Genomic DNA, 12,411 nt, shown 5'->3' on the forward strand with positions numbered 1-12,411 from the left:
GTTTGAGTTACCTTCAACAACTCAAATACCCTAAATTATCCTTATCCTCAATATCCCCCTCCCTACTATCCCCTATTCTTTTTTATCCTAAGAGATGAAAGTGGCCAATCGGCCCAAAATCTCTTTAAAAATATAAACAACAACAACCCTTCTTTACTGTTGGTAATTGTTCGGCATAATTTACAATTTACCTCCGAAAAAATGTTCCATATTCTTGTTTATCGTCCACATCTCTTTGACAGATGATCATCTACTAATGCAATCTAATAAATGCATGCCGTCTAATCGATGACAAAAATGGATGAAACAAAATGGAAACTACAGATTTCCAGGACCCTGGCTGGTTTTCCATCTGATCCAGGCGTGAATAAAAATGTATGTTCTTTCCTGCTAGGAGGACCCCATTTTCGTCTATTTCGACGGTGTTGAAACAAGAAATTGAATGGTGTTGCATGGTGTGTGAGTCAAGCCTTCGGTGGAAAGTAGGAGATCTTCCCACTCAACGGAGTTTGACACCATTTCGGCGGATCATCGAACGACGTGGCTTACTTTTAAGGGGCTATCAACAGATTGCGGAATTTTGTGATATGTTTCAAAATCATAAGATTTAAGTTCGAATGGGATTGTGTACTCATCCTGTCGTGTGGAAAAGGCGCCGCTACCAAATACATCACCGAGACTTTCCGAGACTGCCCAAACAGTGAATAGTTACTCGAGACGATGTTCGTTGCACCCTCTTCTGTCTGACCATCACAGTCAAGCATGGTAGAGCCCAAGCAACAGCGACGAAGTCCATTGTGGGTCGGATTCAGCGACAAAACAAAGATATCACACAAATGGGGTCTCTTCACAGACACAGAGAGACTCTTGAAGCTATTATTACAATCAGTCCCAATGATTTGTTGAACTTTTGTTATTACGATCCGAAGTATAAATCTGGTTCGTGAAGATTATCGCAGCCAGCTGATAGTGTCTTTATTTCTTTCCACGGTTTCACGAAATGCTCTTTTGCTTTCGAAAAGATCCCTTAAGTGAGTTGTAGCATATTTCAGAGATTGTCTTTTTTCTTTCTTTTCTTATCACACAGTTGAGTAGGGTTTACCAGCATCGACGAATGTGGTAACTACAAGTCACAGTTTTAACTTTTTACCCTTGTTGTTTTATTAAACTTCGAATGCGCATACATATCCATCTACTATCTTTGAGCACACCTGATCATCCCATTTACCACGGTTCTCTGCTCCCCAGTTTCCGACCGTCAGACAGTGCTGGTTGCCTCCGAGATTGTTAGGCTCTCCTGGATAGAAGTTCCGGTAGTCGTTGCTCTTCAACAGACTGTTCATGCCAATCCACATCCATCGACCATCACGGCCGAGGTCAGTTCCTCCAATGAAATATATGCCATTGGGATTGCCAGTTTTGGCCATAGCTTGTTCCACTAGCCTTTGCTCGGTTGATGACCGAATGGATGCCAAATATCCATTGTAGGAATTGCAGTCTTGCCACGCCTCGAAAAACGAGGTCCTTTTGGTGAAAACGGTGAAGGTCTTTTCGGCTGCGCAGGACAACATAGAATTGGAATGGTGGCAATGGAAGATGTCATACTTTCCCCATAACTCACTGTCCTCGCCATCACTCACCTTCAATGCAATTGAATGCGGCCACAACCACGCACAGCGATAGGAAGAAAGTCTTGAACGACATGTTGTTGTCTCTGATGAAGCGATGCTGCAGCGAACTGTGATTGAGGATCGCTTCTCAGACGCTATTTATACTCGTTTATCGCACTCTGTTTCCAGGACTCGAAGATCTTCCGTTGACTCAGATGGTTCAAACCGTAGCATACGTGTCAACTTGATGTTCGTGTGATACGTCGGATGCTTGTAATAATATTTCGATTCGTATTATCCGATAATGACGCAGATCTAAAACCAGCTGTTAGACTTTACTTCAGAAATGTTTTCACAATGAAAGCACCTGTTCAAGTATTTGCTCCAACCGCTGCCTAACAGAAATATCTAGAAACTGCATTTGGTTGACGTCATTCGCGTATAAATGACACTTGTTTAAAGTAGAACTGCTCTAATTCTTTCCTTACCGCACTCCACTTCGATATGCATTTTGCCGAGATTACGAATTACAGTCAACGTTTCTCTTATGATGATGTGGAATACGATTCACCCTTCTTTACTGTTGGTACGTGTTCGGCATAATTTACAATTTACCTCCGAAGAAATGTTCCATATGCTTGTTCATCGTTCACATCTCTTTGACAGATGATGATCTACTAATACAATCTAATAAATTCAGGCGGTCTGATCGATCGCAAAAATAGACGCTACAGAATTGGAACAACAGCTTTTCAGGACACTGGATGGTTTTCCATCTGGTCCAAGCGTGTATAAAAATGTTATTCTTTCCTGCTAGGAGGACCCCGTTTCCGTCTATTTTGAAGGTGTTGAAACAAGAAATGGAATGGCGTTGCATGGTGTGTGAGTCAAGCCTTCGGTGGAAAGTAGGAGATCTTCCCACTCAACGGAGTTTGACACCATTTCGGCGGATCATCGAACGACGTGGTTAACTTTTAAGGAGCTAACAACAGATTGCGGAATTTTGTGATATGTTTCAAAATCATAAGATTTAAGTTCGAATGGGATTGTGTACTCATCCTGTCGTGTGGAAAAGGCGCCGCTACCAAATACATCGCCGAGTCTTTCCGAGACTGCCCTAACAGTGAATAGTTACTCGAGACGATGTTCGTTGGACTCTCTTTTCTCTGACCTTTACATGCAAGCATGGGAGAGCCCAAGCAACAGCGACGAAGTTCATGGTGGGTCGGACCCAGCGACAAAACAAAGATATCACACAAATGGGGTCTATTCACATACACAGAGAGACTCTTGAAGCTATTCATGTATTGAGTCCCAAGGATTTGTTGGACTTTTATTATTACGATCCGAAGTATAAATCTGATTCGTGAAGATTATCGCAGCCAGCTGATAGTGTCATTATTTCTTTCCACGGTTTCACGAAATGCTCTTTTGCTTTCGAAAAGATCCCTTAAGTGAGTTGTAGCATATTTCAGAGATTGTCTTTTTTCTTTCTTTTCTTATCACACAGTTGAGTAGGGTTTACCAGCATCGACGAATGGGGTAACTACAAGTCACAGTTTTAACTTTTTACCCTTGTTGTTTTATTAAACTTCGAATGCGCACACATATCCATCTACTATCTTTGAGCACACCTGATCATCCCATTTACCACGGTTCTCTGCTCCCCAGTTTCCGACCGTCAGACAGTGCTGGTTGCCTCCGAGATTGTTAGGCTCTCCTGGATAGAAGTTCCGGTAGTCGTTGCTCTTCAACAGACTGTTCATGCCAATCCACATCCATCGACCATCACGGCCGAGGTCAGTTCCTCCAATGAAATATATGCCATTGGGATTGCCAGTTTTGGCCATAGCTTGTTCCACTAGCCTTTGCTCGGTTGATGACCGAATGGATGCCAAATATCCATTGTAGGAATTGCAGTCTTGCCACGCCTCGAAAAACGAGGTCCTTTTGGTGAAAACGGTGAAGGTCTTTTCGGCTGCGCAGGACAACATAGAATTGGAATGGTGGCAATGGAAGATGTCATACTTTCCCCATAACTCACTGTCCTCGCCATCACTCACCTTCAATGCAATTGAATGCGGCCACAACCACGCACAGCGATAGGAAGAAAGTCTTGAACGACATGTTGTTGTCTCTGATGAAGCGATGCTGCAGCGAACTGTGATTGAGGATCGCTTCTCAGACGCTATTTATACCCGTTTATCGCACTCTGTATCCAGGACTCGAAGATCTTCCGTTGACTCAGATGGTTCAAACCGTAGCATACGTGTCAACTTGATGTTCGTGTGGTACGTCGGATGCTTGTAATAATATTTTCGTATTATCCGATAATGACGCAGATCTAAAACCAGCTGTTAGACTTTACTTCAGAAATGTTTTCACAATGAATGCACCTGTTCAAGTATTTGCTCCAACCGCTGCCTAACAGAAATATCTAGAAACTGCATTTGGTTGACGTCATTCGCGTATAAATGACACTTGTTTAAAGTAGAACTGCTCTAATTCTTTCCTAACCGCACTCCACTTCGATATGCATTATGCCGAGATTACGAATTACAGTCAACGTTTCTCTTATGATGATGTGGAAAACGATTCACCCTTCTTTACTGTTGGTACGTGTTCGGCATAATTTACAATTTACCTCCGAAGAAATGTTCCATATGCTTGTTCATCGTTCACATCTCTTTGACAGATGATGATCTACTAATACAATCTAATAAATTCAGGCGGTCTGATCGATCGCAAAAATAGACGCTACAGAATTGGAACAACAGCTTTTCAGGACACTGGATGGTTTTCCATCTGGTCCAAGCGTGTATAAAAATGTTATTCTTTCCTGCTAGGAGGACCCCGTTTCCGTCTATTTTGAAGGTGTTGAAACAAGAAATGGAATGGCGTTGCATGGTGTGTGAGTCAAGCCTTCGGTGGAAAGTAGGAGATCTTCCCACTCAACGGAGTTTGACACCATTTTGGCGGATCATCGAACGACGTGGTTAACTTTTAAGGAGCTATCAACAGATTGCGGAATTTTGTGATATGTTTCAAAATCATAAGATTTGAGTTCGAATGGGATTGTGTACTCATCCTGTCGTGTGGAAAAGGCGCCGCTACCAAATACATCACCGAGTCTTTCCGACACTGCCCTAACAGTGAATAGTTACTCGAGACGATGTTCGTTGGACTCTCTTTTCTCTGACCTTCGCAGTCAAGCATGGGAGAGCCCAAGCAACAGCGACGAAGTCCATGGTGGGTCGGACCCAGCGACAAAACAAAGATATCACACAAATGGGGTCTATTCACATACACAGAGAGACTCTTGAAGCTATTCATGTATTGAGTCCCAAGGATTTGTTGGACTTTTATTATTACGATCCGAAGTATAAATCTGATTCGTGAAGATTATCGCAGCCAGCTGATAGTGTCATTATTTCTTTCCACGGTTTCACGAAATGCTCTTTTGCTTTCGAAAAGATCCCTTAAGTGAGTTGTAGCATATTTCAGAGATTGTCTTTTTTCTTTCTTTTCTTATCACACAGTTGAGTAGGGTTTACCAGCATCGACGAATGGGGTAACTACAAGTCACAGTTTTAACTTTTTACCCTTGTTGTTTTATTAAACTTCGAATGCGCACACATATCCATCTACTATCTTTGAGCACACCTGATCATCCCATTTACCACGGTTCTCTGCTCCCCAGTTTCCGACCGTCAGACAGTGCTGGTTGCCTCCGAGATTGTTAGGCTCTCCTGGATAGAAGTTCCGGTAGTCGTTGCTCTTCAACAGACTGTTCATGCCAATCCACATCCATCGACCATCACGGCCGAGGTCAGTTCCTCCAATGAAGTATATGCCATTGGGATTGCCAGTTTTGGCCATTGCTTCTTCCACTAGCCTTTGCTCGGTTGATGACCGAATGGATGCCAAATATCCATTGTAGGAATTGCAGTCTTGCCACGCCTAGAAAAACGAGGTCCTTTTGGTGAAAACGGTGAAGGTCTTTTCGGCTGCGCAGGACGACATAGAATTGGAATGGTGGCATTAGAAGATGTCATACTTTCCCCATAACTCACTGTCCTCGCCATCACTCACCTTCAATGCAATGGAATGCGGCCACCACCACGCACAGCGATAGGAAGACAGTCTTGAACGACATGTTGTTGTCTCTGATGAAGCGATGCTGCAGCGAACTGTGATTGAGGATCGCTTCTCAGACGCTATTTATACTCGTTTATCGCACTCTGTTTCCAGGATTTGAAGATCTTCCGTTGACTCAGATGGTTCAAACCGTAGCATACGTGTCAACTTGATGTTCGTGTGATACGTCGGATGCTTGTAATAATATTTCGATTCGTATTATCCGATAATGACGCAGATCTAAAACCAGCTGTTAGACTTTACTTCAGAAATGTTTTCACAATGAAAGCACCTGTTCAAGTATTTGCTCCAACCGCTGCCTAACAGAAATATCTAGAAACTGCATTTGGTTGACGTCATTCGCGTATAAATGACACTTGTTTAAAGTAGAACTGCTCTAATTCTTTCCTAACCGCACTCCACTTCGATATGCATTATGCCGAGATCACTAATTACGATAAGCGTTTCTCTTATGATGATGTGGAAAACGATTCACCCTTCTTTACTGTTGGTACGTGTTCGGCATAATTTACAATTTACCTCCGAAGAAATGTTCCATATGCTTGTTCATCGTTCACATCTCTTTGACAGATGATCATCTACTAATGCAATCTCATAAATGCATGCGGTCTGATCGATCGCAAAAATAGACGCTACAGAATTGGAACAACAGCTTTTCAGGACACTGGATGGTTTTCCATCTGGTCCAGGCGTGAATAAAAATGTATGTTCTTTCCTGCTAGGAGGACCCCATTTTCGGCTATTTCGACGGTGTTGCAACAAGAAATTGAATGATGTTACTAGGTGTGTGAGTCAAGCCTTCGGTGGGAAGTAGGAGATCTTCCCACTCAACGGAGTTTGACACCATTTCGGCGGATCATCGCACGACGTGGCTTACTTTTAAGGAGCTATCAACAGATTGCGGAATTTTGTGATATGTTTCAAAATCATAAGATTTGAGTTCGAATGGGATTGTGTACTCATCCTGTCGTGTGGAAAAGGCGCCGCTACCAAATACATCGCCGAGACTTTCCGAGACTGCCCTAACAGTGAATAGTTACTCGAAACGATGTTCGTTGGACTCTCTTTTCTCTGACCTTTACATGCAAGCATGGGAGAGCCCAAGCAACAGCGACGAAGTCCATGGTGGGTCGGACCCAGCGACAAAACAAAGATATCACACAAATGGGGTCTCTTCACATACACAGAGAGACTCTTGAAGCTATTCATGTATTGAGTCCCAAGGATTTGTTGGACTTTTATTATTACGTTCCGAAGTTTAAATCTGATTCGTGAAGATTATCGCAGCCAGCTGATAGTGTCATTATTTCTTTCCACGGTTTCACGAAATGCTCTTTTGCTTTCGAAAAGATCCCTTAAGTAAGTTGTAGCATATTTCAGAGATTGTCTTTTTTCTTTCTTTTCTTATCACACAGTTGAGTAGGGTTTACCAGCATCGACGAATGTGGTAACTACAAGTCACAGTTTTAACTTTTTACCCTTGTTGTTTTATTAAACTTCGAATGCGCACACATATCCATCTACTATCTTTGAGCACACCTGATCATCCCATTTACCACGGTTCTCTGCTCCCCAGTTTCCGACCGTCAGACAGTGCTGGTTGCCTCCGAGATTGTTAGGCTCTCCTGGATAGAAGTTCCGGTAGTCGTTGCTCTTCAACAGACTGTTCATGCCAATCCACATCCATCGACCATCACGGCCGAGGTCAGTTCCTCCAATGAAATATATGCCATTGGGATTGCCAGTTTTGGCCATTGCTTCTTCCACTAGCCTTTGCTCGGTTGATGACCGAATGGATGCCAAATATCCATTGTAGGAATTGCAGTCTTGCCACGCCTAGAAAAACGAGGTCCTTTTGGTGAAAACGGTGAAGGTCTTTTCGGCTGCGCAGGACGACATAGAATTGGAATGGTGGCATTAGAAGATGTCATACTTTCCCCCTAACCCATTGTCCTCACCATCACTCACCTTCAATGCAATTGAATGCGGCCACAACCACGCACAGCGATAGGAAGAAAGTCTTGAACGACATGTTGTTGTCTCTGATGAAGCGATGCTGCAGCGAACTGTGATTGAGGATCGCTTCTCAGACGCTATTTATACTCGTTTATCGCACTCTGTTTCCACGACTAAAAGAGCTTGTGTTGACTCAGGTGACGCGTGATTTGGAACTCGCTGTATCGTGTTAGAACAAGCTACCGACGTTTTGTCTTCATTGCGATTTTAACACTGGTTCTAATTAAACCTATTTTGTGGTTTCTCCGACAGCTGTTTGTACATTCAAACTCTTTATACTTGATAGAAATCGAATTGTAAACGTTTAGTATCTCGAAACCAAACTTTCAATACGTTTAGTCTGCGTGAATGGTTATATCTACTTGAATGGGACATCTGCTGCATATTTGGGTTGCTGCTGCCTTGTTGCTTTATATAATTATGAATTGTTGATTTTCTCAATCGCAAAAATAATTAGTAAAATGTTTTTTACTATCTTTAGTTTAGAAGTGTGTAGCGATCCACTGTGGCAGCTCGACGAGACATGACTGCTAGCTTGACATCTAAAAGTTGGTTCCTTTGGCTACCTTTCCCACGAGACCATGTTGCGTGGTGATATTGCTAGAGCATCCGGTGCCATGCTAATGCGCTGAAGACACGTTTATTTATTTATTTATTCACTTTTAATTAACCTTACCATCTTTTGGGGAACCTTTCGGTCACTTCTTATAGTTTGACCGCAGTCCGCTCACAAACTTATAGTTTGACAGCTGCGAAATTTGTATATATCTCTATTCACAGACATATTTATTTATATTTCCATGATGACGGCTTTCACCGTATTATTTTCCAAAGATGTAACTAACAGTAAAAGTTCGGATTTCATTGCATTGGCGCCTTTTATTTGTCATCACTAAGTCGTATCCTCGCACCTTTTCATATTGATGCACCCACGTTCCTTGGATCGCTCCCTCTGTATGATTCTAATCGTGCTCTGCGCTTACATCTTCCTCAGGTAATCTCCAGAAGTTACACTTAGTAATCCAAGTAGCTAGTAGTTTGAAGTTACGGAGTAGCGATCTATACACTGTTGTCTTTGGAAGCGTTGGAGCGTTAGAACCGCTTGGCGTTTTGGCCTGTAGTGTTATGCAACTGGCTCGATCCGACCATCGGAAGCAATTGTACCCTATTCTATAAAGGAGCCTGCAATCATTTCAACTACTCACGGTGGAGCGTTTGTTACCCTCACTGGCAGAAGCATGAACAACATCAGTTTCGAGGACCTAAATAAAGTCTAACATCAGTCCCGAACTCTGTCACGCCCTGTGGGTAAAAAAAAACCTTGCGAATTTTGTCATCCCAGTATCAAGCAAGTAAACCTATTTCGTTAAAAGAGGTGCTAGTATTGAGAGATGTACACCATATTACCATTTGGCCTATTTCAACTATGTTTTCTTGAAACTAGGTAACCAGGTAACTAGGTTCAGCTAATTCCATATGGTTATGTATCGAGATTCAGCTCTTCAAATGTTTGCTTTAATTGCAAAAGCATCTGTAACGGTCGCTGACGTCAATCGTTCTTTATTGTACACTTGTTTAAAGCAAATTCAAAACCTAGTTCACGTATTGCAACGGCACATCGATGGAATTTCCGCAACACGATCAACAAATGTCAACCCAAAGTAGAACATTCGTCTGTGAAAACGTGAAACAAACAAATTAAATCAAATCATAAAAGCAAAAAAAATTGGTATTTGTTTTGATCACTTTTTGTTTTGGTTTGAAGACTTTTTTGAGTGTCTGGTAATAAATTCAAATGTTCCCTTTCGCCTCTGTTTGAAACATGAAACTCGTCATGCAATATTTCGCCGGTGGGGTGGGTGTTGTTTGTGAACCTTGTTGTTCCAGCTGCTTAAGACGCAAGAAAAAGTACGACAATAAATGATTAAAGTAAAGATACCCGGCCATCAACCCACCTTGGCAAGATTGTGGTATTATGTGTGAGTTGCAGTAAAATAATTAACGTTGCAGTTCCTTTCGAAACCTGACACTAACCAAACCACGGAAGCACCAAGTCTCGTGGCGTGATGGCGTAAGGCTAGCTTCACCAACTGCTGCAGTAACGGAACCCGCTGCCCTAATGAGCTACGTGGTCGCCTGTATCGAGAGTAATTTATTTTGAGCAGAAAATTCCAGGTGACCATTAAACTAATTAAACGATACCCAAGCGCAGCTCAACGAGGCCATACTTGCTCATCCTTTGTGCTGGCTCTTTCGAGCACTACGGACTGTGCTGTCGAGGATGGGCTTCAACAGGATGCATTTACGCTCTATCCCATTCATCCTCGCATACTATTCTACGCTTGTATCTTACCTCCTCTCTAGATTATGTAGTGTTTGGTTTCGTTCTCTTCTTTTTTTTTTTGACGCATCCTGTTTGTCCATCCGTAGTGAAGAAGTACTTTTCTTCACGATCGTAAATGGTCGACCATCTCGCCAAGAACGCTGGCACATTGAAAAGCAGAGAAAGGTGGCAATTTTCGCGTGTGGCTCTTGTGACTGGTCAAAGTGTCATACTTTCGGTTTTTCCTTCTTCTATGTCTGCACTATCCAGCAGCAATGGAGCCATATTTCACCATTATTGTGTTTGCTGACTCGGACTTTGACCGTATTTCCGGTGGTCAAACACAGAAATAAGAAACCACCAAACGACAGACGAATGCATCTGGCTAGCCAGCGTCGCATGTTTCTAGCCATTTTTTGTACCATTGTGCTGCTGCAACTGCACGTAGCGAATGGTAACTGTGCTCAATTTCAGGTAAGTCACCGTAACACACATCTTTGTTTGGAAAGCTCGCGTAAGCTATACCGAATAAAATATGATACTATAGAAAGTTTTTATTGGGACCTCTTCTAAAAAAATGAATAAAATCCACTCTTCGACTTCAGTAAAAGCAAAACACAGACACCGCTTTAAAAACAATCCTTCTTTGATAAGGACCGTGCTTCGCTTCTAATTAATAATTTATCAAAACTCTTCAAAACATATAAATAAACTTGACCCCTTGACTAACTTTCTGCTTCAAAGTCAAAGTCCATGCGAAGGGACTGTACTGTACTGTAATCAGTACATAACAGGACACAATATATTCGTATTCGTTGTATTCATACAGCAATGAAAGAATGCAATTTTAGTCTATCTTGGGCATTCGCCAAAACACGAATAGGTAATATAATCACCCTATAGCGCAAAACTCTCTTCACATAACATAGGAGTTTGTTGCTAAACTGTTCCTGCCGAGAAATATATTGCATCTATCTATATTTATTATCAATTGGAAAATTACGTAAACTATTGCTTAACAGAAAATAATTGAGAAATGTAATTTTGGACGAATGTGTCGATAAAATTGATCCAAAACCCCATCCAGAGCTATCCCAACGTAGCAGCTTGGTTGTTAAAATTAATTTTAGTAAGCCATAGGCATGGACAGGCATGAACTAGTAGGTCGTTACGCCAATAAGAAGGAGGAATAAATGCAAATATTAAAAGAAAGTTCCTTTAAATGGTTTTTTTTCTTAGTTTTCACAATTTTAAGTTCATTCATGCTAAATATAACACCTTTGATTTACATCGCTAATAGGGTAGTTTTTTTATGTGTTTCGAACCGTTTTTACTATCTGCAATTTTTTTCATCTTTTCGATGCTATTGTGATATATTAAAGCATGTTCAGAAGAAGTATTAGATGATTCAGTATCTAATTAATAAATACTGTAACGTGCGCACAGTAATATGCGCATCCGCAAATCGTGTTTTTCAGCAAACAATATTCACCGGACCGCACTTTAAGTAAAAATTTAAGTAACTCCTGTCAATGCCGGAAAAAATATCGCCAGTTGGTATCAAATAAATGTCTATTTATTTGCCTAACCCACATTATTGTGCCTCGAGCCCCCGCAAAGCACTCCCGCGCATCCATCAGTGAACTTGTTTCTCTTTTAATCAACATTTACCACACAACGACGAACCTGTTGAGAATGCTCCCCAACACCTCAAACGCAAATTCATCAAAAAGGTTAAACCCACCCAGCACTGATAGTCCCGCCACAGTCGGGCGTGAGCACGTTTTGCGCTCAATCTACTGCGTTGCCTACTTGCACGTCGGCTTAATGCTTCAATTTACGCCTTCCATCACGGACACACCGGGCTGGGTCTGTTATGGTGTTATTTCTCACCATCAACCTAACGACGTCACAACTTCAACGTACTACAATACAAACACGGCGGTGGGGCACAATGGGAACGAAAACAAGTGGAAGGCAAACAGACCGCCAGCATCCGTTATGAAATGGAGACGCATGGTACTTTTCACCAGAAAACTTCGTTTGACTTTTTTCCGCGCAACTCCCATCGGGGTACTTGCGAACGATGAAGCTGTGGTAGCCCGTCTGACGGAAGAGAACGAAGCACAGCAACAAAAAATGACAACCACACCCACGGTGGTACACTCTCAAGGCTGCACCGATGTCCCACAGCACACATACACTGGCCAAGCAGGGCCGCAACGGTACACTTGGCAACTAATAAAATTTACGCCACAAAATCCTTACGAATCACCCGTGCTGTGTACGTTCGTTTTGCGGTGA

The 12,411-nt window shown here is 42.2% G+C and overlaps 2 protein-coding genes and 2 pseudogenes across 2 annotated transcripts; all 4 read right to left on the reverse strand.

Annotated features, from left to right (window-relative positions):
- Positions 1 to 1,163: 1,163 nt before the first annotated feature.
- LOC128298654 (C-type lectin domain family 4 member K-like) lies at positions 1,164 to 1,756 on the reverse strand. Its single transcript, XM_053034424.1, has 2 exons — positions 1,641 to 1,756; positions 1,164 to 1,555 (listed from the first exon to the last, which is right to left on the reverse strand). The coding sequence occupies exons 1-2, from the start codon at positions 1,702 to 1,704 to the stop codon at positions 1,164 to 1,166; spliced, it is 456 nt and encodes a 151-aa protein (XP_052890384.1). The 5' UTR covers positions 1,705 to 1,756.
- A 1,440-nt stretch (positions 1,757 to 3,196) lies between these two features.
- Positions 3,197 to 3,789, reverse strand: LOC128298656 (C-type lectin domain family 4 member K-like). The gene is made up of 2 exons (XM_053034425.1): positions 3,674 to 3,789; positions 3,197 to 3,588 (listed from the first exon to the last, which is right to left on the reverse strand). The coding sequence occupies exons 1-2, from the start codon at positions 3,735 to 3,737 to the stop codon at positions 3,197 to 3,199; spliced, it is 456 nt and encodes a 151-aa protein (XP_052890385.1). The 5' UTR covers positions 3,738 to 3,789.
- A 1,436-nt stretch (positions 3,790 to 5,225) lies between these two features.
- LOC128298455 (C-type lectin domain family 4 member K-like) lies at positions 5,226 to 5,818 on the reverse strand (annotated as a pseudogene).
- A 1,441-nt stretch (positions 5,819 to 7,259) lies between these two features.
- Positions 7,260 to 7,852, reverse strand: LOC128298655 (C-type lectin domain family 4 member K-like; annotated as a pseudogene).
- Positions 7,853 to 12,411: the final 4,559 nt, after the last annotated feature.

Source organism: Anopheles moucheti, chromosome 2 (assembly GCF_943734755.1).
Source record: "Anopheles moucheti chromosome 2, idAnoMoucSN_F20_07, whole genome shotgun sequence".
Classification (NCBI taxonomy): Eukaryota; Metazoa; Arthropoda; class Insecta; order Diptera; family Culicidae; genus Anopheles; species Anopheles moucheti.

What these genes read in the sequence shown, in the direction of transcription:
- LOC128298654 (XM_053034424.1), bottom strand. Translation starts at nt 1,704, where the DNA reads ATGTCGTTCAAGACTTTCTTCCTATCGCTGTGCGTGGTTGTGGCCGCA. An exon ending in CGCATTCAATTGCATTGAAG is followed by an intron (nt 1,556 to 1,640) that starts GTGAGTGATGGC and finishes TGTCCTGCGCAG; the next exon opens with CCGAAAAGACCTTCACCGTT.
- LOC128298656 (XM_053034425.1), bottom strand. Translation starts at nt 3,737, where the DNA reads ATGTCGTTCAAGACTTTCTTCCTATCGCTGTGCGTGGTTGTGGCCGCA. An exon ending in CGCATTCAATTGCATTGAAG is followed by an intron (nt 3,589 to 3,673) that starts GTGAGTGATGGC and finishes TGTCCTGCGCAG; the next exon opens with CCGAAAAGACCTTCACCGTT.